Source organism: Rhipicephalus sanguineus, chromosome 10, assembly GCF_013339695.2.
Source record: "Rhipicephalus sanguineus isolate Rsan-2018 chromosome 10, BIME_Rsan_1.4, whole genome shotgun sequence".
Classification (NCBI taxonomy): domain Eukaryota; kingdom Metazoa; phylum Arthropoda; class Arachnida; order Ixodida; family Ixodidae; genus Rhipicephalus; species Rhipicephalus sanguineus.
Genome location: NC_051185.1, coordinates 123,924,619 through 123,951,271, shown reverse-complemented (window position 1 = coordinate 123,951,271; position 26,653 = coordinate 123,924,619). Strand labels below are relative to the sequence as shown.

The 26,653-nt window shown below is 49.3% G+C and overlaps 1 protein-coding gene across 1 annotated transcript in view; it reads left to right on the top strand.

Moving 5' to 3' along the window:
• The window catches only part of LOC119406721 (ATP-binding cassette sub-family C member 2), a 197,075-nt gene that overhangs the window by 44,353 nt on the left and 126,069 nt on the right, over positions 1-26,653 (top strand). The window contains exon 4 of the mRNA XM_049420186.1: positions 1,224-1,420. Coding sequence (XP_049276143.1) covers positions 1,224-1,420 — 197 coding nt within the window. The remainder of the gene's footprint in view (positions 1-1,223; positions 1,421-26,653) is intronic.

Here is a 26,653-nt window from a genome sequence, read left to right as displayed (position 1 = left end):
ACGTTTGTTGCAGTAACTTATCGGGTACTGCAACAAACGTCTGCAGTCAACTACCTCGTGGAGGCGCTCAATGAGTCTTCGTACAAGCGTCGTCGTGGACAAGGAATCATGCACATCTTTCGGCTCAAGCAGAACCACGATCCCTCTTTGTGCTCTAGCCCTTAGGTCACCAGGATGGCTCCCTTATTGTTCGAGAGTGATTGTAATGAAGGCAGTGGACATAGGGCTTGACTAAAAAAGAAGACTACGCTCGTTGCCCGCGCCTCTAGTTAGCCCTTGTAGCAGGAAAACCCCCTGTTCAAGTGTAACGACTTCTACCGTTGAAACACCCTCGTTTGACTCCTATAATTTTACGTTTCATTGCACGCTGCGTGACCCTCAACTTTTTCCCTAGTTACCTTCTTATCTTCCATGTTTGAGCCCCATACGCTAGAACTGGCAGTATGCAGTGATTGTATACTTTTCGCTCTAATAACAGTGGCAGATTTCCTGAGATTATTTGGGAGTGCCTGCTGAATGCTCTCCAGCTCAATCTTATTCTTTGGTGACTTTCGTTTTCTTGTTAGTAGTTATTCTAGGTATACATACTCTTGTGTACACTCCAATGTGTAGTTTTCGATCTCTAACTCTTTCTCTTTCGCCAGGCTATTCAGCATTTTCTTTGTCTTCATCGTATTCATTGTTAGGTTTAAATTAATGCTTTCTCGGTTTATATCCTCAATCATTTTTGCATTGCGTTGCTATCCCTACTGAAGAGTACTATGTCAGCTGCAAATCATAGGTTCTTGAACCATTCTCCGTTAACCTTGCTTCCTGGTTCTGCCCAGTCTAGCTGTTGAAGTGTTTTATCTAAGCATGCTGTGAACGACATTGGGGATGTTTTATCTATTGTCGGACTCCTTTTTTATCGTAATTTTATCGCTTTCTTTGTGGAGAAGGAAAGAAGCTGTGGAGTCTTTGTAGATGTCGGCTAAGGTATTGGCGTCAGGTTTAGGTACTCTTTGCCGACTTAGTACTTTTAAGACTACAGATATCTCTACCGGGTCAAATGCCTTTTTTTAGTCTATGAATGCTAAATAAAGGAGTTGTTTTCAGCAGCCTTCTTCATTATCTGTTTTATCACATGAATGTGATCCATCGCAAAGAAGTCTTTACAGAAACCGGCTTGTTCTTTAGGCTGGTTGAAGCCAATTCAAGTATAAAAGTCGAACACTCTTGTGCAGGCGAGGTCTTCCTGCAAGACTGTACGTTCTCCAGGACCGGGGATGAAGACTGCCCACCGGCTCTTAAAGGGATCAACCTAAGCGTGCCTCCAGGTTCACTAGTAGCCATCGTTGGCTTCGTAGGTAGCGGCAAGTCCACACTTCTAGCCGCGATCTTGGGAGACCTGCATCGCGTCGAGGGCACCGTCCGCATTAGCGTGAGTATGGCTGCCGCATATTACTTATTTAGTAGACAATACGTTTACTATGTAGTAGTGGTACGCACACGAATTCCATCTAAAGGTTAGTGGCTTGCTGTCATGCAAGTGCGCATATTTTCAGGCATATATGCGTGGTATACAAAGGTGTGGCGTTGGAGTGTAACACGACCACTTCCTTCCGATGTGTAGTAATTTCTCCAGAATAATATAAATCTAGTTGATTATTTATTTATTGAGTTACCTGTCAGAGGCTCCCGGCAAGAACATCGGCACGCGGCTTGAGTTCGCAGCTATTTTTTGGCTGATCACTGCAACAATCAACCAGCAGCTCGCGCTTCCTAAGGGACTTTCTTCTTGCACAGCGCAAAATAGGCTACGTGTTTCAGCTGTTCTCGCATAGCTATTTCTATTTTCTTACGAACATAAGAGGCACACGTCGTGGATTTTCTTAGTAGGATTCACGGTATAGTTCTTTCTGTTAGGATGCTATCTCGAGCTTACGTGTGCGTTCCGTCACAAAATTAATCGAGTGCAAATATCGCACGCTCACACACGCGCAGACCCACACGTACAGATTGCAATCCCGCACATGTAGGCTCAGTACGTTTTTTAGTTGCATGTTACGTGCGCGTGTGTGTACATGCGAATGTGCTATATTTGCGCTCGATTATGTTATACAAAAATGAGCTACTAGTCCTACAACAAGTTCTTAACAGTGTATATGTGGATACCTTATTTAGATGTGGATGCGTAGGATCTTCGTTTAGTAGTCGCAGTGTTTTTTTTTTGTCAGATACGGTATCACTCCTCTTGTCCGTGCGCTCCTATTGCAGTCACTAAGAGAAGTTTTCGATCAATACGCGCCAATTAGGTTCGTTTTCGTTATAACCTTCAATGCAAAACGCACAGGTACTTGGCTCCCATTTTTGGCAATCACGTACCGCAAGCTAGCATGCCACCTTCTTTTGGTCGTGCTCAATAAAGGTAGGATATCCAGTCAATAAAACTGTTTTGGTAGGAAATCAGAACAGTAGCTGATCCGCAATCAACGGCAAGGAAATAATTTATTTTTACTAGCTTACATAACGCTTAACTTACATACAAAAATATCATATAATTTAAACAAAATGAAATCTCGATGGCACCTCAGTTTACACACTATTTTCTTTAGACAGATGTCAATACAGCGTGGATTAAATCTCTTTAAACATTTCTGTAACCCTTAAGCGGAAAGACGGCCCAGCCGCTTAATAAAGTGGCAGTGGTAAATTTATTTGCTCGTTCCTTCTGGCGCTGACAAATGTCAAATTTCCGGCTTACCTCAGTACCTCGTGGTCTAGTGGTTATGGCGCTGGACTGCTGACCCGAAGGTCGCGGGGTCGAATTCCGGCCGCGGCAGCTGCATTTTCGATGGAGGCGAAAATGTTTGAGGCCCGTGTACTTAGATTTAGGTGCACGTTAAAGAACCCTAGGTGGTCAAAATTTCCAGAGCCCTTCACTACGGCGTCCCTCAATCATATCGTGGTTTTGGGACGTTATACCCCAGATATTATTAACCTCAGAACCTCGGGCTCCGTCAAAATGGGATGCGTGCCACGCCGCTGGTGGTGTCATTGATATGGCCAGCGTATTATAAGGCCTTCATCACGGCGCTGGAGTCCCACTGGTTTGCCTGGTTGACGGAAGTAGTGTGGCCGATCGCGACTCGCAGTAACCGGTTTATACCGGGTCACGTGAATGGCCCTCGCGATTGGTGAAATCCACGTGTGCTCGCTTCCGCTCCCTTTGTGAAAAAAAAGAAGAAAAAAGCCGAATTTTCCTTCCATTTGTTCATAAGTAATTCGAGTGGCTTCGCGCGAGGGAGAAGACCAGCAGCGAGGGGCTGATCATGAACGAAAGTGGGCGCGCAAACATGGACAAAGGAGCGTAGAACGAGACAGCGCAAGCGCCAACTATCAACTGAAGGGGCGCACAGTGGCGGAACAGAAAGTAAGCAGAAAACTTATCTGCACATACTCTTTGCATGCTCAGGTGTAGAGCGCTGCCTGACAATCAGACACACGTGCCGGTGTATGACCGCATGCTGTGAACGCTGCAAGCCAACAGCTTTCCCACCTATCTCGAAATTACCACTTCACACCCACATGTCCTCCCCGCATTGCCACTTTTGTGGAGCACCGGGCCCGCTTTGCGACGTAGTAGGGGGGCGTACAGAGTCTCTTCTTAGTACATGCAACGGATACCACATCCCTGATATTTGGGAGAGTCCCTTGGTCAAAATCACTGTAACGGGAAGTCCCGTTCCCGTGACTTTACCTTAGCCATTTCCACCTTGGAAGGCAAGCGCAAGCTCGTAGCGAGAGCCGTCGATGCGGCGAAAGCTCATGGTTTCCTGGAAGGGGAGAACACCCGGAAGACCATGCCTAAATATAGCGAACAAAGATCTCTGTCAAGGCTTACGGATGATACTGGTCGATCGTTTTCTTTTTGTTGGGGGGAAGGGGGGGGGAGACCACATAATTCTCTAACATGCTCATTAGCATCCACGTAAGAAGATTGTGTGGTCGGTAATCGAGCGGTTCACGCTGCCACAGGCAGTTCGGCAAGTAGTAGAATTAAGTCGCCTACAGTGTCTCTTTCACACGAACAGTTTGCGCAAACAGCTTCTCATATTCTATGTAGTGGTGAACGCCTCCATTGGAAGTTGCAATGTCGAGCTTAGGCAATCGTAATCTCCAATGAAACGTTGCCGCATATTTAATGCTGGACTTGGTTGAGGAGAATCTGCCGGTTGCGGCTGGTTTTCAACATGTTCCAGTGTCGCGACCTGACAACGCAATTCAGCCAGCATGCCTGTAACCCGATCGTTGTGAACTGCTACAGTGTTAAATTCAGTTTCGATGGAGCTGGTCGTCGGGAACGCGCTCTTGCAGAGAGGCACTGAAACTTCAATTTTAGAGATTGCTGGAACTCTGGCTGGTAAGAATAGTGGGAATAGTGGGACGTTCGAGTTCGTAAGCAGCGCTCGGTCTCCCTGCTGTAGCTTGCTGTTGTGAGTTTGTCAGTCGGCACGCATGGCCTTGAGGCGTCCATCAGTAAACTATCCAGCTATACAGGTATGCGCCCAGTTCGGTTTCGACAGTGTTGTTCAGTAAAGCGATCGCCGGTCTGTCGATCGTCACCACCCGCGACGCGGAGTGGACGAGTAGATGCCCCAAGCTGTGGTAGAAAACAAACGTTCTCAATCGAGTTTTCAGCACCATAAATATAAGAATGCTGTCGACGGACAGGCGAAATCAGACAAATAAATTAGCGCGGAAAAGGACGAAGGACAAGATGAAGGAAACAGATAAAACACTTATGATTTGTACTTTCTGTGTCCGTCATTCGTAGAGTGTTGTGCTACCTACAATGATCGAGCACTCTCCGCGGATTCACCATGCGGCACATCCAGGAATGTTTCTTTCGGCTCAGTGAAAACTACTGAAATGCCGCACTTCAGTGCTCCCTTCTTGAGACGGTGCGACGCTGCATGCACGGCACCGGTACAGGGCGCACCTTAGTGTGCTGCTCACTGAGCCCAGGTGTTGCCCTGCATGCTTCACCTCTGAACTGAAGCTTGTTGGGGTCCTCGCCGCCTGACCAAATGACGAGTTGCCGCGCTGCCTCACAACTCAAAAAGCATTTATTAGTAAATGAAACAACCAAAAGTTAATCTAACGACTCAGTCCTCACGGCCACCACACATTCCATCAACGGTTCAGTTCAGCCCTCGCCACGCCGGCTGTCTACCACACGCGCGCATACACTCCGCAGGTCCATCGCCAACTGCCCGCGCATCGTGTCGGCGGGCGCTTTTGTAGGGCGTCTGTGGGACGCGCGCAGTTCTACTGCGCGGCATGTGTCGTGATCGGGTGAAAATGCGCGCGATTTCCACACATTCCACCCCTCAGAAAGAAAGGTGCGTTGCCGGTTGTTTTCGCCGCCTTGAACGGCATCGTCCTTGGCCTTCGTCACCATCCTCGGCCTCGCTGGCGATGTCATCCTTGACGACGATGTCGCCCTCATTATCGTCGGCGCCTTCTTGACCGCCTGGCTAGCCGTCGCATCTGTCGTGGTCTTTGTAGCCTCCGCCGAGCCAGCTCCTATCTACTCCGATTTTCGAAGAGCACCACCGGGGCTCGTGCTTACCGGACGGCGCTGTAAGGTTGGTCTCTCGTGTGGCGCTGGCCAGCCCTTCTTGCCGCCAGCTACACACGGGCTCTTTTTCCGTGGTTGCCATTGCGGTCGTCTTTGAGACTTTGAATGCAGCCTTTGGTTCAGGCGCAACGGCGTCCTTGGTGCCGGCATCACCGCCGCTGGCGGCGTCCCACTTGCCCTCCGCCACAGCCTTTCCGGTGGTCTTTGTCTCGGTGCCGACACCCGGGGAAGGTTTCGGCGTTTCAGTGCTTCTTGAACTCATTTTCACCGCAGCGACTTCCTTATCCACCTCTTTGCCCACGTCCATGTCGTTGTCGTCGCGATGCACGAGCATGGCCGTCTCCGACACGGGACTGGTGTCTCCGCCCTTTGTAGCCGAGTCTCCCGCGGCGTTCTTGTCGCCTTGCGCCGGTGTGCAGTCCCGTCCAACTGGGGCCGTCAGCCATTCGAAGTTCATCGTTGGGACCACCACGCCCTTCGCCGCGCAATAGGCTGTGGATTCGGCGTGTCCCCGCGCCGCGCAGTACACTGCGGAGGCCACGTCGAGGCGTTCCATTGTCTCCAGGTGTCGCTGCAACGCCACATTCATCTTGCCGGTCAGACGAAGCCGCTTGCACGTTGGGCGCCACTTGAGGGGTTCCTCGCCGCCTGACCAAATGACGAGTTGCCGCGCTGCCTCACAACTCAAAAAACATTTATTAGTAAATGAAACGACCAAACGTTAATCTAACAACTCAGTCCTCACGGCCACCACACATGCCATCAACAGTTCAGTTCAGCCCTCGCCACGCCGGCTGTCTACCACTCGCGCGCATACACTCCGCAGGTCCGTCGCCAACTGCCCGCGCATCGTGTCGGCGGGCGCTTTTGCAGGGCGTCTGTGGGACGCGCGCACTTCTACTGTGCGGCACGTGTCGTGATCGGGTGGAGCGCGATTCCCACAAGCTTTCCGCTACAGACACTATCGCGCCGTCAGAGGACCTGGCGCACCGCAATATATTGACCTGGTGCATAACGCTACAGGCTACCTGGTACTCAAGTCATTTCTGCAAGGCTGCTGGAAGGGTATTCACTCAATCCCCATTTTGGCTGTGTTCGAGTGAGCGGAATCATAGTTGAGGACGAGTTTTTAACAGCAGAGCTGTTTAAGGTGAGCGTCAATCCGTAATCCGTGAACGAAAAATATCATCATCATAATGCGGCACGCGCTTTCTTCGTCCTCTTCTTCATCTTCTGCTTCGCCCACAGAACATGTGTGCCGCTTTGTCCGGCGCACGATTATGAGAACTCTGATGGGTGAGAGGACGACTACAGAGAGAGAGAGAGAAAGAAAGAGATAGAAAAACAAACTCTTGGCGAAAAAACTTCCCAACGAGGCGGGATTCGAACCGGCGTACCCACGATCCGAAGGCGAGCATCGTAACCTCTCGTAGGCACGCGTAACTAGTCATACGTAACCGCATCGTAGGCAGGCTAGCAGAGCATAACATAGCCTTGTATAATATAGCAAGGGGCTGCGAAAGGCAAGTGAGGGTCAGGAGGAGAGAAAGGACGATGGAAGAGAGTAGAGCATGTATAGGAAGAAACATAAAGAGAGAGAGAGAAAGAAATAAAAAAAGAGAGGGAGAAAGGGATGACCGACAAAAAAAGATATAAATAGCAAGAAATAGAAAGAAATAAAAAGAGAAAGAAAGACAGAAATTGAGACAGGAAAGAGGTGAAAAAAAAGAGAGAGGAAGAGAGAGGAAGGAATTAAAATAAAAATAAACAGAAACGAGAAAGACTGTCCAGCTCCGTTGTTCCTTCAGACTTGGCACCACTATGTCGTCCAGTACGTCTAGCATCAATATGTCCAGCGGAGTCGACATTCAATAAAGCTAATGTGGAGATTAAGGAAATGAAAGCATCCACATACTGGCATCTCATGTGTGAACCTAAGCCCGCAAGCACATCCTTTGAAAGCTTCGGGGACACTATTCACATCCCTTTCATCGTTAGCCACGCCCTTCATTAAAATGAAAATATCATCAACACATCCAACACTTCTTTCGACTAACCTTTTGTCAACACATGCGTCCACTTGCTTGTAAAAGGTAGAAAGAAAATAGATCACTTGAAACTGGCGCGATGCGTCATACAACACAATACAAACGCCATCCCTTTGAATAAAGGCATCACCGTTAAAATGAACAAGTGCAGATGAAAGATAAAAGGTGAGCATTTGCAGAGAACTCTCAACATAGATCCCCGAAGCGTTTTGAAGAGCGACAGGACTGAAATCCTCTATGCTATCCTTAACCACACTATGTATTAGTAGATCCTTCGCAATGGAGTAGAGGAGATCTGCTATTCTCGGGGACGACTTTCTGTGGCAATGGGGCGAAAGCTGCGGCAGGCGGAGCTAATCGCACCGTGTTACTGCGACAAAGTTGTTCCCGATAAACTGGTTTTGGTTTCGGCGTGACTGTCACATGTAAGAGGTGACAGCAAAGACACGGGAAAAGAAGAGGAAGATGCCAAGGGTATCGTGACGTATAACCGCATGACTAGAAGAAGAGGAAAACGAAGCGGGAGGTATAAAAAAGAAGGTGACGTGGCCAGAGGGGGCCGGGAGTGTTCGAACGGCAGCGCGTGGGCTTGGAAAGCTGGGGACGAGCGTCACCGGCCTGTGTTCCGGGCGCTCCGGCTCTTCCTCGTGCTACGGCATCGCACCGTAGCCACTGCCTGTTCGAGGACACGTCCACGGACCTGGGACTACCAGCAACGCCCAGGACGCGCCATCGGCTTGTGCACCGAGCGCACCGGCCTACGGCACCGCTCCGTAGGCTCCGACAGAGCGAGATTCTCCTCCCGGGAGACGCTGGCCATCTCCAGGACCTGCGACGCCCAGGTCACTGAACCCGGTGCTGCCCACCCTCGTCTACAACGCCAGTCCGCATTCGGCCACGGTTAAAGCCTGGGACATCGACTGGGACGCCTACTTCAACGCTTGCGCCCCCCCGCAACGCCTCGACTCTTCCAACGGGACAGAACGCCTTGAGTGGCGTAAGCGATGAACGCCTCGTAATTTTAGTTGTTTGATTCTCTCACTCAATTGTTCTTTGAGCTATAACTGTGTTTAGCGCTAGTTTATTCTTTGTGTGTTCCTTTTTAATGTTTGCAGTGGTTTGAGTTAACAATGTGTGTTTTTCTTGTGTGTAATTAAAATAGGTTTGTGTAACGCTCTCGCCTCGTCCGTTCATTCTAGCCGACTGTTGTCCGGAGATCCGTGACAAAAACAAGTGGCGAGCCTGCCAGGATCCTTTTTCTTATTTTTTGTTGTGGGTCTCACGGATTTCGTTTCGGCAGAAGGAATGGACTTGACGAAGATATTAGAGTCGGCTGCGAAGCTTGGTATGTCGAGTGAGGAAGCGATGAGTCTATACGATGGCGAGGAAAAGAGGCTGAGGGATGAGCGAGCGGAGAGGCGCGAGGAGAGGCGTGAAGAGGAGGAACGTGACAAGAGGAGAATTGAGCGCGAGAAAGAGTTCCTCCTGTGGGAACAGCGGACTTTGGAGGGAGGTAGCGAGATGAGCACAGGTGATAGGGGCTCCACAGTAGAAAGAGAACCTCAGAGAGCGACGCGAGTGTGCCCCAAAAAGTTAATGGCTCCATTTGACGACAGAAGGGACGACCTGGATGCATACTTGCACCGGTTTGAACGAATAGCCCTCGGTCAAGGCTGGGAGCGTAGTGAGTGGGCGACAGCGTTAAAGGCCAACTCCGGCGATTTTTTGGCCATGTCAAAGTAATGGTGCTTTTATGTTCCTGAGACGCTCCTGTTACGGGCCCGCTAGCAGAAATACTCGGCAAATTGGAGAATAATTTTAAATAAGCAAAAAAGCTCAACACCGAAACCGAAACCCAACCGAGTGTACTGTCTACGTATGACGTAGACGTTGTTACGAACGAACCGGAAGTCGTGCAAGGCATGCCGGTCACGCTGGCGCGGAGTATGAAAACTGTGACAGCCGGTACGACCAGCGAAGCGCCGCCCAAACCAACGCTGTCTGTCGCTTTGTGCACAGCAGACGCTCGCTGTAGCGGCCTAAGCGCCGAAGTTAGCGGTGCCCTCGGCTGCGTCACTTCCGCCGCCTTGCCAATACTGACGTCACAGACGCAATGTTGCCAATAATTGTGGGAAGCCAGGAGGGCGTTTGCAGACAATCTTTAAAATTAATTTGCAAACAATCTGCGCATGTCTCAAGCCTGTAATTTGGCATAAATGACGGAAACGTGCAAAGGAACGTACCCAGCGAATTTCACTGAGATCCATCGACCTCCAAAAATCGCCGGAGTTGGCCTTTAAGCATGTGCTTAGTCGGGGAGGCCTTAAACGTCTTTGGTAGGATGCCCGCCAGTGACTCAATGGACTACGACAAAGTCAAGAGGGCTCTCCTGCAGAGATTTAGGCTCACTGCAGAGGGTTTTCGCGAGAAATTCCGAAGCCCGAAACCCGAGGACTCTGAGACGGCTAAGCAGTTTTCTTGCCGTTTGATAAACTATTTTGACAGGTGGCTAGACATGTCAAACACGGGGAAAACCTTTGAAGAGGTGCGTGACAAGATGGTCACAGAGCAGTTTTTGGCTTGTTGTGGTCCACAATTAGTAATCTTTCTGAAAGAAAGGAAGTTAAATAGTTTAGACGAATTTGCCGAGGCCGCAGATCAATTTGTAGAAGCCCAAGGGCTTAAAAATATAAGTAAAGTGAAGGAGGAAGCGCCAAAGAGCGCTGAGTCATATCGAACGAAACCCAAGGCCCACGCCAATGCGCCTAAAACACCCCTAAGGTGCTTCCTTTGTAACAAGGTAGGACACCGGGCAGCTGACTGCTGGACGGGTAGTGCAGCTCGAATGACACAGGGTATATGTCAAGGATGCAAAAAGAGTGGGCACTCGGTCGAACAATGCCAATATCGAACGCAGGACAGGGCGGCATGCGTTGCAGAATTAGGGAAAGAACGGCACACATTGCCAGAGTTTCCACAGTTCACGAAAGATGAAACGCCGCACAAGTATGAAACGGTAGATGCAACGCGCCATTCGAACGCAGCCATGCCAGTGGTTGTTGGACTTATAGGGAGCCAGCACATTTTGGTCCTGAGATAGCGGAGCGAACACAGTTCTGGTTAGGAGAAGTTTAGTGAAAGATGAGGAGTTCACAGGGCTATCATCTTCGGTCACGCTAGTTGATGGCACTATCAGGGACCTTCCCGAGGCTAAGATTGTCGTCTCTACGCCATATTATACAGGGCAGCTCGTGGAAAAGTGTGTCGAGGAGCCACTGTATGACCTTATCCTGGGCAATGTACCAGGAATAAGGAAGGTCAATGATCCTGATGCTGAGTGGAGCATGCGCAATGAAAAGGAGCCTCAAAAAGCGGAAGGGTATGAGACAGTGCAGGCGAGAGGATGTGCAGCTAATTTTGCATCGGCGGTCGAGACGAGGGCCGGAGAAAAGGCTAAAGCAAAACAGTACCCTCTTCACACGGTGGATGCATTGCCTCTGAGTATAACACCAGAGGAAATTGCAAGTGAGCAAAAACATGATCCTAGCTTGCACTCTTGCTTTGAGAAGATAGGACAGCTGCTGAAAAGGAGACGTAGTCGCACTTCCTTTGAGTTCCAGTTGCAGGAGGGCCTACTTTTTCGGAAATGTGTTTTTAGCTCTGGTAGGGAGGTCCAGCAATTAGTGATACCAAAGCGTCTTCGAGAAACGGTGCTGAGTTTAGGGCATGATAGCATCATGGCGGGGCATCAGGGGGTACAGAAAACGGTGGCCAGAATCACCGAAGAATTCTTTTGGCCAGGGGTACAAAGTGATGTAAAACGTTATGTTCGGTCATGTGATGTGTGCCAGCGCACAATTCCAAAGGGTCAAATTAGCCCTGTGCCGTTAGGCAAGATGCCGACCATCGAGCTGCCATTTCAGAGAGTCGCTATTGATATTGTTGGACCAATCACTCCAGTATCATCCAAAGGCAACAGATATGTGTTGACCCTTGTTGACATGTCCACTCGTTATCCCGACGCGGTTCCACTGAAAACTATCGACAGTGTTCAGGTGGCAGAAGGTCTTCTGGAGATGTTTGCTCGCTATGGGATTCCTAGGGAGATTCTCAGTGACCGTGGTTCTAACTTCACGTCCGACTTAATGAAGGAGATCAACCGTCTTTTGTCAATAAGGCATTTGCTAACAACGCCCTATCACCCCATGTCCAATGGTCTGGTAGAGAAATTCAATGGTACTCTGAAGAGCATGATCAGGAAAATGTGTCAGGAAAGACCAGTCGATTGGGACAGATACCTTCCAGCTTTGCTGTTTGCATATCGCGAGGTACCGCAGGCAAGCTTAGGTTTCTCCCCTTTCGAGATGTGGTATGGTAGAACCGTTAGGGGCCCACTGACAATACTCAAAGAGTTATGGGCTAATAAGGAGATTGCAACTGATCTCAAGTCAACGTACATCTACGTGCTGGAGTTGCGGGACAAGCTAGAAGAAACGTGTAATCTCGCACACCAGGCCTTGGAAAAGTCCCGAGAGCGATATAAAGGCTATTATGACAGAAAAACCACCCACAGGGATCTTAAAACAGGCGACCTGGCTCTCATCCTACTGCCCACGGATAACAATAAATTAATGATGCAGTGGAAAGGACCTTATATAGTAACACAGAAGAAAAACGATATGGACTATGAATTATTGATAAATAATACCAAGAAGGTCTTTCATGCAAACATGTTGAAAACATACGAAGAAAGAGGGCCAAGGCAGGATATTCCCAGTGTGGCAGGCATAATGGCAAGAAAGGAGCAGGGTGGGAGGAAGTAGTGATAAACCCGGAGTTGAGTACAGAAAGAATAGCACAGGTGAGGTCGCTATTGAAAAGTAAGAAAGAAGTGTTTTCGGATGTATCGGGGAAGACGAATGTTATATGCTGCAAATTAGATTTGTTTACGGATAGGCCCATCAGTGTCAAGCAGTACCCATTGCCGTTATCAGTACAGGAATCCATCGAAAAAGACGTGCAGGAGATGCTGGAAATGGGCATAATTGAGAGGTCATGGTCCCCCTATAACGCCCCTCTCGTGGTGGTCAAGAAACCTGACGGTTCGAACAGACTTTGTGTGGACTTTCGTCGCCTGAATAACGTGTTGGTGCCAGACACTCAACCCATTCCAAGAGTAGATGTGGTGTGCGCTAAGGTCGCTCACAAAAATTACTTCTCGAAACTGGACTTAGCTAAAGGGTACTGGCAAATACCTATGGAGGCGTCTTCGAAAGAAAAAACGGCATTTTCATGTGCTGCGGGCTTATTCCAGTTTAAGTTCATGCCTTTTGGTTTGAAGACAGCATCAGCAATATTTACAAAACTGATGAGGAAAGTTTTGGAGGGGCTTCCAAACGTCGAGCACTACATTGACGATGTCTTGGTAGCAACCGATACTTGGGAAGAGCATATGGCCACATTGGAAGAACTCTTGAATAGAATTCAGCAAGCCAAGTTGACAGTAAAGCCGACAAAATGTGAGATAGGGTTTAAAGCCATTTCTTTTCTGGGACACACGGTGGGAATGGGCTGCATAGCCACGAAAGACGACATTCTTGTCAAAATACGGGCAGCGAAAGTTCCCACGACAAAGAAAGAGGTGCAGTCGTTCCTAGGGCTGACCGGGTACTATAGGGAGTTCATTCCAGGCTATGCCCACATAGCTGGCCCTCTAATCAAACTCACTAGAAAAGGTTCCGGTAACAAGGTGATTTGGACAGACGAACACAATAATGCGTTCGTTACGCTAAAACAACATATGGTAAAACCACCTATCCTGCTTCCTCCCAGCTTCGATAAGGAGTTCGTTCTTCGCACTGATGCATCCGATAGAGCATTGGGTGCAGTTCTGTTGCAAGAAGAAAATAATTTGCTGCATCCGGTATGTTATGCTAGCAGGAGATTATCGGACAGCGAAAGAAACTATTCCACGGTGGAAAAGGAATGTTTGGCGGTAGTTTGGGCGGTGAAGAAATTTCATATTTACCTTTATGGCAGATGTTTTAAAGTACAAACGGATCATCAACCACTGGAATACTTGACCAAGACTAAAATGAGCAACAGCAGGGTCATGAGATGGAGTTTGGCCTTACAAGAGTACAGTTTTCAGGTGGAATATATTAAAGGCAAAGATATCATTGGGGCCGACTTTATGAGTAGAATGAAGTAGCTTCATTCAAAGACTGTACGTATAGCGATGCCATGAATGTTACCGTGTTTATGCTAACACGTGTTCGAACATGGACCATGACAGTGGTGATATCAGTAACTGCGTAGTGTATACAGTCACGGTTATTGGGTGTCAGTGATGTGTTTTGGGTGCACTTAAGACAATAAGGACACTGGAAGACGAGGGTAGTGGTGTTACACGGCAAGCTTGTGACTTATAGCCGACAACTTTGGATTGGAGCTCGTCTGAAGAAAACGGAGGTTGGCAGCAGTTTTCTCCTGGAGAAAACTCTCGAAGATGGGGGGCCTTTGTCACATGTAAGAGGTGACAGCAAAGACACGGGAAAAGAAGAGGAAGATGCCAAGGGTATCGTGACGTATAACCGCACGACTAGAAGAAGAGGAAAACGAAGCGGGAGGTATAAAAAAGAAGGTGACGTGGCCAGAGGGGGCCCGGAGTGTTCGAACGGCAGCGCGTGGGCTTGGAAAGCTGGGGACGAGCGTCGCCGGCCTGTGTTCCGGGCGCTCCGGCTCTTCCTCGTGCTACGGCATCGCACCGTAGCCACTGCCTGTTCGAGGACACGTCCACGGACCTGGGACTACCAGCAACGCCCAGGACGCGCCATCGGCTTGTGCACCGAGCGCACCGGCCTACGGCACCGCTCCGTAGGCTCCGACCGAGCGAGATTCTCCTCCCGGGAGACGCTGGCCATCTCCAGGACCTGCGACGCCCAGGTCACTGAACCCGGTGCTGCCCACCCTCGTCTACAACGCCAGTCCGCATTCGGCCACGGTTAAAGCCTGGGACATCGACTGGGACGCCTACTTCAACGCTTGCGCCCCCCCGCAACGCCTCGGACAGAACGCCGTGAGTGGCGTAAGCGATGAACGCCTCGTAATTTTAGTTGTTTGATTCTCTCACTCAATTGTTCTTTGAGCGATAACTGTGTTTAGCGCTAGTTTATTCTTTGTGTGTTCCTTTTTAATGTTTGCAGTGGTTTGAGTTAACAATGTGTGTTTTTCTTGTGTGTAATTAAAATAGGTTTGTGTAACGCTCTCGCCTCGTCCGTTCATTCTAGCCGACTGTTGTCCGGAGATCCGTGACAGTGACAGATACGCATTTGCTACAGTTCATTTTTTCGCATGTGCTCTGGGGTGGAGTGCGTTTAACCAGTGTCACTGAGCGTACAGGCATATTGGAAACCGTTTCCCTACGCTCGATTTGCTTCCAACCAGGGCACCACTCAGAACACCCACCTTGAGCCGTGAAACAGTGCGCTCACTTGCACCGGTAAGCTGGCTAACCGAAAGAAATGCCGAAACGGCGTAAAGTCCTGGTTGCGTGTCTCACTTGGGCCTGCACGTTGCAGACTACTTGCTTAGTTTTTGTAGCGTTAGCTACACCTGCCTAGCCGCAGCCGATTTCGCGTGGTTCCTCATAACCGTGCTGCGCATGCACGAGGATCAGTGCGGAGCCGGTATCTCATGCGCTCTCCGCCACCGCCGCGCGCGGCTCGCCGCTGCTTGTGGCGGAGAGCGAGAGGAGTGGCGCCGTAGCCGGGCAGACAGACTGGTGCCGGCGCACGCGACTCGCCGCTGCTGCTCTGCGCATTCGAGAGGGGTGACGTCGTAGCCATGGCAGCGCAGCTATTCGCCTTCGCTGTGCAGTCGCCGTCTGACAATGCGCTGGTGCCGCTTGATAGCGCCTGTGACTGGCGCTTGCAGGTGGGTAACGCCATGGAGAAGGAGAGCGCAAATGCTGCTCGACGGCGCAGAAGAGCCGAGAAGCTTATGTCATCGGATCCCGAAGTAGTTGCCTGGCAATTAGCGGTTCAGCGTACGAAGAATGAAGAAGCAACCTGACGTTGAGCAAAAATAAATATGCATGTGCCACATACTACTTATACCGTGTGTGTGTCATTGGCGCATCAGTAAGCATGACAATCAAGCTAATCCTAGACAATCTGGAAAGTTAAGAATAATCAGCTGAACCTTTGCTAACGCTACGTATATCCTGCCATAGCCGAGCTAAGCCACTCCAAATTTTTTTTGACAGATTTTCGTTCTCAGGTTTCTTAAAAATTATATGTGGCGATTGAAGTGGGGAGCTACCGGTAGAAAAAGGCGCCATCAAGGAGGAGGCCTTGTATTTGTTTTTTTTTTTTCTGAAGGGATCCTATACGCATTTGCAACAGTTCATTTTTCGCATGTGCTCTGGAGTTAGGTGCGTTTAACCAGTGTCACTGAGCGTGCAGAACACCTGTGCGGAACGCCGCAACCAAGAAAAACCCGAAGATCTAAAAATATTTCTCACATATTCTGGCTAGTAAGCCTGTGGCATTATAAACTTGAGGCTAACAGATCAGAGCAGTACATTTTTTAAATGACTAGGTTACACCCAGCAAATAATTTTCTTGTGGGACTACTTCCAGCTGCGCAGCGAGGCTATCGAAACGGCCTGGTTCGGCTCTGTAGTTGCCCCAGTTTACGTCTATCGAAAAAGCGGCCAAATAAAAAGCGCTACCCTATTCGTGTTTTTCATACTCGACATTTACTTAAAGGGGTGTTGCCATCAAATTATGAGGCTATAAAAATACATGTGCGTTTCCTATGTATCCAAGGACACTCAACACGAAGGGTCGCACACACCAAACTTGTAATATATATTATAATGCGCTTCGAAAGAGTACCTAAATGATCGTTTGCGTGATTGAGACCCATCGCTAGCGCGCCTAGCACTAACGTCGCTCTATGGGAAGCGCAACGAAAGTTTTAGTGACATCACAGCAGATCAGAGTGATCACAGCGCAGAGCAGTAATACTCGCGAGGGCAGGCGCCAGACGCCTACAACGCAACGAGGCAAATGGCAAAATATGTAATATGTTGCTTCCATGGAAACCCTTCCAACGGGACCGCGACGCAGCAGAGCGCTTTCCGAGCTAGAGGGCGTTCCGAGGGACCAAAATAAAGTTTATTCATCCATTCACCCATGGAAACCTTATCTGTCATGAAAAATACGCTGTCGGAGTAGATAATTATCACATAGCTATAACCTAACCTTCGAAAACGGCAATCATCGCCACTTCCCTTACAAAAATTCGTTTCACCTGTCTGTCACCTATAAGTCACCACCCAGTCACCCCAGTCACCTCCCTGTAGACTTGACCTTTCTGCGGACCTGGCCTGCAGATTTTCTGCAGACCCCTAGGAGACGGCAAGCAGACTTTTCTGATAATGTGCACCCAGAGTGTGTGCGTGTGGATGTATATAATATGTATGCATGTATCTATATATTCTGGACCATGACACATTTGATAATAATGATTAAATAGATTTCACCTTTCACTCACCCACCAGTCATCCCCATATAGACCTAGTCTGCAGATTTTCTGCGGACCCCTGCAAGCAGACTTTTCTGATAATGAGCGTCCAGAGTGCGTGCGTGTGTATGTATATAATATATATGTATGTATGTATACATTCTGGACCATGACACATTTGATAATAATGATTAAATGGATTTCACCCCCCAGTCACCCTCATATAGACCTAGTCTGCAGATTTTCTGCAGACCCCTAGCAGACGGCAAGCAGACTTTTCTGATAATGAGCGCCCAGAGTGCGTGCGTGTGGATGTATATAATATGTATTTATCTATATATTCTGGACCGTGACACATTTGATACTAAAGATTAAATGGATTTCACCTTTCAGTCACACACTGACAGGGGGTGACAGAAAGTCTGTCACTTGTCTTCACGTGCTCTGCACTTGGGTTGTTCATGGTCTGCAGAATTTCTGCAGAAAGGCTGCAGCTTTTCTGGAGCACCATGCGACAGCCTGCCAGCTGGTAATTGGAATTCGCTAATTAAAGTAGCGTTGCGCATTTGGCGGATGTAGATTAACAGATCTGTGTGTTATATGGCTACCTAACATCCAGCATAAATTTACATGCATTCTGTGAATGTGTAAATTTAATATCTTGAAGCGTAAGAATTTTCCCACCGGCACTGAATGGCAGGTCAAGATACCATGGCTATATATACCGGGTAGTCGGTGTTAGGTTGTGAAGTGCGAGTGTGCGGTATTTACTATGCTGTTGTTGCGTGTACGCTGTGGTCGTGTGTTGGTGGGTGTATGTACGGTATTCTACCTCTGGATGCTGCATGTTACCTGACTCGTGGTGCTAACGCAAAGGGTAGCTCTTATTATTTTTTTTTCATCCGCGACAAAGCTCCGCACATATTCTGCAGAAGTGCTGCAGACGCTCTGCAGACGTTCTGCAGACATTAGAGTCTTTTAGCAAGTTACGGAAATACGGTACGCAAATACGGTAAGGACGTACGGTAGCGTTCCTCCTTTCCCGCTGGTTGTGCTTTGGCCGCTCAACGACCGGGAAAGGAGGAACGCTACCGTACGTCCTTACCGTATTTGCGTACCGTATTTCCGTAACTTGCTAAAACTCTCTATTCTGCCGACATGCTGCATCCTGGCGGCTACAAATGCTCTGCAGACTTTCTGCAGAAAGGGTGTTCCAATTGCCTACTGGGAGGTGACGAGGGGTGACAAAAAGTCTGTCACTTTTCTTTCCGCATTCCGAATCCGGGGTGACTCGTGGTCTGTAGAATTTCTGCAGATAGGCTGCAAGTTTTTTTGTAAGGGTTACCAGTCGATATTAGCCCTCCGTTGAACATGCTGCTGAACCTCATAGACGGCGTCCAGCAGGGGCGTAGCCAGAAATTTTTTCCGGGGGGGGGGGGTTTCAACCATATTTTATGTATGTTCGTGCGTGCGTTTGTATGTGTGCGTGCCTACATACGCAAGCAAAACTGAAAAACTTCGGGGGGGGGGGGGGGGTTTGAACCCCCCCAAGCCCCCCCCCCCCCCTTGGCTACGCCCCTGGCGTCCAGCATGGCGTGGGCCTCCTCTGGTCGCTGGCCAGGGGATCGAAACTAAAATGATTGTGGGTTTTCAACGGAGACGCGTCCGTCGTCCTCCTCGCTGCTCCCAGAAAAGAGAAAGTGCATGTCCTCATTGGGGTCGGACGAGGATGCAGACGCAGAGTCAGAATCGCGGCTGCTGCAGCTAGCCATGGCAACTGTCGGCGCATTTGACTTGTTGCTGCTTGTGCGGCACGTGTGTGCGATAGCAGACCGCTCAGTACTATGTGCGTCACAGTCTTGTGCGCTCACATGACCAAGCTTCCTATACTCCGACGTCACTGCCCAACTCGGCGCCCAGAAACCAAAACCGAAAGTTGTTCACATAAATAAGCCGATATTAAATTATTTAGCGGGAATACATGCATGTTGGTGCGTGTATCACGGTCCCTGGAGCTATGAGAAACGTATGCAGCAAAGAACGCGCACGCCAAAAATTTGGTGGCACCACCCCTTAAATGACCGAATTCATGTTGGATACAAGAAAGAGTCGTAAGTTGCCAATACATTGAACTCGCTTTCAAGGACATTGGAAAGCTCAGAATAGCGGACAGGTGAGCTAGTTGGTAGGTATCCATGTTAGCTAGCTGGTATGTATTCAAGGTTGGTATTCGAAAGTTCACCCTGCCAAAAGTCATTTTCTGCTACAATCGCCTTCAGTGGAATCACTTCTTTGTGTGTTTTGGCATAAAAGAACAAGCTTAACTAGTTTTTTTTCTTTTTTTAGACACTTCCCTATTCTTTTTAGTCTCATTTCACTCCACAACACGAAGGCTTTCTTCAGCTGTGCGCAAGTGCACCTGGAACAGACGAAATCTGCTGCTCTCGCTTTACCGCGGCACATTGAATTAGTTATCGCTACAAACGCGCCTTCTTCATCCTAAGCGAGCAGGGCCAGGTCATTTGCTTTTAAATGTTGAACCAAGCTCCTCAACATTTTTTCAGAGGCCCTAACATAACGACATTGTGGAGGGAAGCAATTCACATCCTAAAATATACATCTATTCTGTTCATCAACAACAGCACGACAATCCATGTTCCTAACAAAGCTGATCAAAGGCCCGTTGTCCCAATGTATTCTACGTAAAACTGACTGTACTTTTGCTATAATGTTAATAAACACTGCTAACCAAACTTTCTGTATATGAAAAATCAAAGCTACTTTACCTGCAGAAATAATTAAAACAAGAGAGTTGGAAAAACTTGATGCTACCATTGGGAAGCAACCCCCCTAACCTAAACAAATTTCTAAAGATACGCTATAACAAAATGTTACGAATATATTTAACTTATTTACAATATGGAATTGTCCAGCAGTCAAGATGGCGGTTGTGTATTCTCAGAACACCGACCCGTCGTCTGCCTCTTCTTCGCACACCTCCCCACAGTCATAGCTGCAACCCCGCTACATCGACCTCCGGCGGCGAAAGCGCCGACTCGGCGCTTGTTAGCAGGTGGTGGGCGAAATGTACGGCTTCAGGCGAGCGACGTGGACGACGTTGGAAGACGTAGAGGGCGCCGTGTGGTCCAGAGGGGCGATGTCATAGGTGACCTCAGTCACCTGGCGTAGCACACGGTAAGGGCCGGAGTTATTGGGCAGAAGTTTTTCGGCCAGGCCAACATGCCGAGACGGAGACCACAGGAGAACGAGGCCACTCGGATTGAAGCGAACGTTCCGGTGGCAGCTGTCGTATGTATGTTTCTGGCGGAGTTGCGATTCCGAAAGGCGTCGATGGGCGATCTGACGGGCCTTTTCGGCTGTGCTAATAGCGTGGCGAGCATATTCGGTGGACAGGTGGGCAGGGGTGGGTACGAGCGTGTCGAACGGCAAGGTCGGTTCTCGTCCATACAAAAGGTAAAAGGGAGAATATCCAGCAGTGTCGTGGCGCGAGCTGTTGTAAGCAAAAGTGACAAAGGGTAGCGCAATGTCCCAGTCGCGATGATCAGTCGAGACATACATGGCGAGCATGTCAGTGATCGTGCGATTCAAACGTTCTGTGAGTCCGTTCGTTTGGGGATGATAGGCCGTCGTAAGCTTGTGCTTGGTTGCACAAGAGCGAAGTAGGTCCTCGATTACCTTGGATAAAAAGTAACGACCTCGGTCCGTGATGAGTTGACGAGGAGCGCCGTGATGTAAGATGACGTCTTGGATCAAAAACTCGGCGACGTCTGTAGCGCAGCTGCTCGGGAGAGGTCTCGTAATGGCAAAACGGGTCGAATAATCCGTAGCGACGGCGACCCATCTGTTACCGTTGTTAGAAAGTGGGAAAGGTCCCAAAAGGTCGAGGCCGACACGAAAAAAAGGCTCAGCAGGTACGTCGATAGGTTGAAGGAGCCCGGCAGGGCGCACAGCTGGCTTTTTCCGGCGTTGGCACGACTCGCAAGTAGCGACATAACGATGTACGGAACGGTAGAGGCCGGGCCAGAAAAAGCGTCGGCGGACACGGTCGTACGTTCTGGCAACACCAAGATGGCCGGCCGTTGGTACATCATGTAGTTGCTGAAGTACGGTCGAGCGGAGATGAGTGGGTACTACAACTAGTAGTTCTTGTCCGACTGGGCGCATGTTCCGGCGGTATAAAATGCCGTCGATGATGACGATCATGCGAAGCGAACTGTCCGTCGAGTCAGTATTCAGGCGGGTGATTAGATCTCGTAGGGACGCGTCACGCTGTTGCTCGTCACCGATGTTGCCGAAAGCGGAGAGCGAGGAAATACAGATGGACGTGCCATCCGTTACGAGGTCTGGATCGTCGACGGGGTACCGAGAAAGGCAGTCGGCGTCTTGGTGTAGACGGCCAGACTTGTAGACCACTGTGTACGTGAATTCCTGGAGGCGCAGAGCCCAACGAGCTAGGCGCCCTGTTGGATCTTTGAGTGCTGAAAGCCAGCATAGAGCGTGGTGGTCTGTGGTAACGGTGAAAGGGCGACCATATAAATAGGGGCGGAATTTACCAACTGCCCATACAAGCGCCAGGCACTCGCGCTCAGTAATAGAGTAATTGCGTTCGGCAGGAGAAAGGAGCCGGCTGGCATACGCAAGAACTCTATCATGACCGGATTGACGCTGGGCTAACACAGCGCCAATGCCGTAACCACTAGCGTCGGTGCGGACCTCGGTTGGAGCGGACGCGTCGAAGTGGGCGAGGATCGGCGGTGTGGTGAGCAGCGCAATGAGGCGGGAAAAAGCACTGGCTCGGTCAGGACCCCACCAAAATGGCACATCCTTCTTGAGAAGGTCAGTGAGGGGGCGCGCAATATCTGCGAAGTTTCTGACGAATCGTCGGAAATATGAGCATAGGCCCACAAAACTTCGAACGTCTTTGGCACAAGTTGGTACGGGAAAATCGAGGACAGCGCGAACTTTGTCGGGATCGGGTCGGATGCCAGATGAGTCGACGAGATGCCCTAGAATAGCAACTTGGCGATGGCCAAAGTGGCACTTCGATGAATTAAGTTGTAGCCCAGCCGCACGAAACACGGAAAGAATAGACGAAAGTCGGTCGAGGTGAGACTCAAAGGTGGGAGCAAATAGAATGACGTCGTCCAGGTAACAAAGGCAGATAGACCATTTAAAGCTGCGCAAAAGCGTGTCCATCATCCGCTCGAACGTGGCCGGCGCATTGCACAAACCGAACGTCATGACTCTGAATTGGTAGAGACCGTCAGGCGTTACAAAGGCGGTCTTCTCACGGTCGAGGTCGTCTACGGCGATTTGCCAGTAACCAGAGCGTAGGTCTATCGAAGAAAAATAGGTAGCACCATGAAGGCAGTCCAAGGCGTCATCGATACGAGGAAGCGGGTAGACATCCTTTTTGGTGACCTTGTTTAAATGCCGATAATCCACGCAGAAACGCCAGGTGTTATCTTTCTTTTTAACTAAGACTACAGGGGAAGCCCACGGACTCGAAGAAGGCTCAATAATGCCTTTTGTGAGCATCTTGTCGACCTCCTGTTGAATAACTTGGCGCACTGATGGTGAAACTCGGTAAGGACGCCTGTGAATTGGAGCTGCATCACCGGTATCTATGCGGTGCTTGACTTGCGAGGTTTGACCTAAGGGCCTACCGTCAAAGTCAAATATGTCAGAGTAGGTCATAAGGAGATCACTGAGGTCTTTAACTTGAGAGGGCAAAAGGTCTAAAGCAATCATCTTGGTTATGTTCTTGTGCAGTGTAGAACAGGTGACTGCGTCGACTCTATGCGGGTTTGGAGAGACGACAGCGGGCAGTTCGGGTGACACCGATGAGATCTGGCACTCGTACGACGGTGACAGAGTAGCGAGAGCAATGCCTTGTGGTAGGACTTGAGGGCTCAATCCGAAGTTCAGAAGAGGAAGGCACGTCTTGTTCGCTGTAATAGTTACAACTGTGTACGGCAAGGAGACGTTGCGGGCCAGTAGAACACTGGGAGAGGGAGAGACCACGTAATCTCCATCCGGTACACTGGGATATGGTTCAACAGCGACGCAAGTTAGGGCTTGTGGTGGCAGACGAACAGCCTCAGCACACGAAAGTTTCGTCTGAACCACCTCCGACACGTCGGCGGACGCAGGCAAGTCAAGTTGTACAACACCGGCCGAGCAGTCAATGACAGCAGAGTGGTCAGACAAGAAATCGAGTCCGAGGATGACATCATGAGGACAATGAGCGAGAACATGAAACAGAACGGACGTCTGGCGGTCGGAGAACCTCACACGTGCCGTGCACATTCCGAGTACAGCCGGAGTTCCCCCACTAGCGACACGTACAAATAGGGACTCGGGCGGCGTAAGGACCTTATTTAATCGTGCACGGAGATCAGAGCTCATAATAGAAATATGTGCGCCGGTATCAATGAGGGCAGTAACGGGAAATATGTCCTACACCGTGGCAACGAAAGCAGATCGGCTTGTCGTCCTGCGTTCTCCACTGGGCAGGGTCACGATAGCGGCGCAACATTTCCGGTGCACGAGGAGGCGTTATAGAACTGACACGAGGTTCCGTCAACGAACATACCGGCTGCAGTCCGACATTTGCAAGCTCCTCCCTCACAACCTGCTGGATCAACGAGATCGTTGGTCGAGGATCATCAGATGGCCGCGTCAGGAAAGACGGTGGCGACGCCACCTCGATTTCTCGGCGCACGATGCGAACTACGCTCTCGTTGGTAGGCGGTTGACCGCATGGCGGCTGAAGGTCCTCGCAGGATGATGTAGCGGCCGTGTTCGGAAGTCGCATGAAATGCTGGGCAATGCTGGGCAGACCCCGCTACAATATTAACACCGAGTAAAAGACTATCACGAATTTTCCCTTCCCCTCCGCGAGCCGTTTATAGACGCCCCGAAAACATTAAGGATTATCTTGTGCGTTCGAAAGCCGATAAGACACCTATAACTGGATGTCAGCCATGCGGCAAGACTCGCTGCAAGATGTGCAACCACATACGGGCAACCAACGTTGCTGAAAGTACTCATTCCTATTTCAAATACTCCATTCATTCAAACGTTAACTGCGACAGCTCTAATGAAGTCTACCTCCTCGAGTGCGGAGTATGCAGTATTCAGTACATAGGTCAGACAGACACAGCCTTCCACACCCGCTTTAATAACCATCGTTCACATGTTAATTCGCTTCAGCATCTAAATTCCGAAACCAACCATTTGATCCCATCAAGGTTACACTCTTACAAAGCGGTTTCTCCAGTACAAGGGTGCGTGAACAGCGCGAGTCATATATGATTTATAAATTTAATATATTCAAGGCTGGACTAAATATCAATCCGGGCATACCATCTTCAATTTGCGCTCTGGAAGATTCAAGATAATAATAATCTTAACCCAAGATCTCTCTGTTCTTTTTTCGTTTTTTTTCTTTTTTTCGGATGCAACATCGTCGGGCATGCATGTCGCATGTTGGGCATGCAACATCCTCACGCGCACCTCCTTTTTAAGCGCTTATCACTTCTTGTGAAGCGTCATCCCCTCACTAGGCTTCACGAGCAACTGTGGAGGGGGGAGCCGAAGACGTGAGGCGTGACAATGGACTAAAGGAAAGGACTCGCTTATTGTGCTTAAACTTCAGGAACAAGTGGGGAGGGGGCAGCCAGAGAAGTGGAGCTCAACAATGGACGACAGGAATGTACTGCATGTGTCCACCGGGACGATCTATATATATCTACATACTTTTTTTGTGTTAGCCTTTTTTTCCCAGAAAACACGCGTTTTTCGTATGTCGAAGTATGTGCACGTGGTCTGCTCGCGACTTTTTTTTCTTTTTCCTGAATTTTTTTACTCTTTCTCTGTCTCTCGGCTCAGAGGAAGATTATATAAAAGCCCATCGAAGCCTGGTAAATTTCGTCTTGATGAAGATCGGTCTCCGATCGAAACGTCGACAAATGTAGTTTTAGATGCGAAGTATCTTATGGCGGAGTTCAATCCGGTGGTGGTGGTGTGCGGCGTGACCACCCTTACTGCGCATGCGCGTACCCTCTCCCCTCCCCCTCTCCCCTTCACCATTTCCCTCTCCCCTCCCCCTCTCCACTTTCCCTCTCCACTTCCCCTTTCCACTCTTCCTCTGAAACGCGGGCTAGACATGCCGAAATTCTCTCCTGCGCAACGCCGCGATGAGCACCAGCGCATGCGCGTCCCCTCCCCCTCTCTCTCCTGTCCTATGCTGCACCCCTCTCGCACGCCTGCCGACCGCGTTGCCCGCTCGCCCTGTGCAAATTAACAGCGAGGCTAGAGGGAAGACAGGACGCGCGTAGCGTTCCTCTTAGCGTTCCACGACGCCAGGTCGGTAGCATGCCCAAAGAACGCCAACGGAACGCGATCGTGCAAGTGCTCCGTTTCGCATCGCCTCATGGTCCCCTTTAGCGGGAAATGGTGTAATTTTTTGAGAAGCGTATACCCTTTTCCTATATATATATATATATATGAGGCGTGACAATGGACTAAGGGAATGTACTCACTTATTGTGCTCGACAATGGAGATATGGACAATGGTTATATATATATATATATATATATATATATATATATATATATATATATATATATATATATATATATTGTTAAGCTGTTTATTGGATGGCACTCGGCGACAATGCGCTATGGCGACAGTCAAGGTAAAAGCACGGGCTCCGAGCGCGAGCGGCGTTTAGAAGAGGACGACCCCCTAGAAGCTGCTGGAGCGCGCAACCGTTAAAAGAGTACCAATTGCTCCGCCACAGTATATATATATATATATATATATATATATATATATATATATATATATATATATATATATATATATATATATATATATATATATATTTATCCGACGAGGAAGAGGTGGCTCGTGCAATGGAATAAAAGTATGGCGTCTGTGCCGCTGGACATCTCCCATTCATAGCGTCACACAAGTCGACAGGATGAAGACCTGGCAGCCACTTCATCAGCCGCACATTATCCACGAGCAGTAACAAGACGTCCTGACCACACATGAACTGGCGAAGCACGTCATAGCTGCACACAACGACTATCACCATGGCAGCATCATCGACAGACCTTGCCATCCCACAGTACGCCGGATCAGCGGACGATGGAGCCGTAGAGGACTGGTTCAACCTCTTCGAACGCCACGCTACCGCTGCGTCATGGACGGAACGGGACATGGTCGCCAACTTTAACGACTACGTCACCGGTGAGGCATTCCGATTTTACCTCACGCACATCTTCCAAAACAATGAATCATGGAACAAAATCAAAGAAGAAATGATCACCCGATTTAGAGACTACAGTGAAGATTCGTCTGTAATCCACCATCTAGAGAAATCTCAACTCAGCCATCGCAGTCCACGTGCTTTTCCAA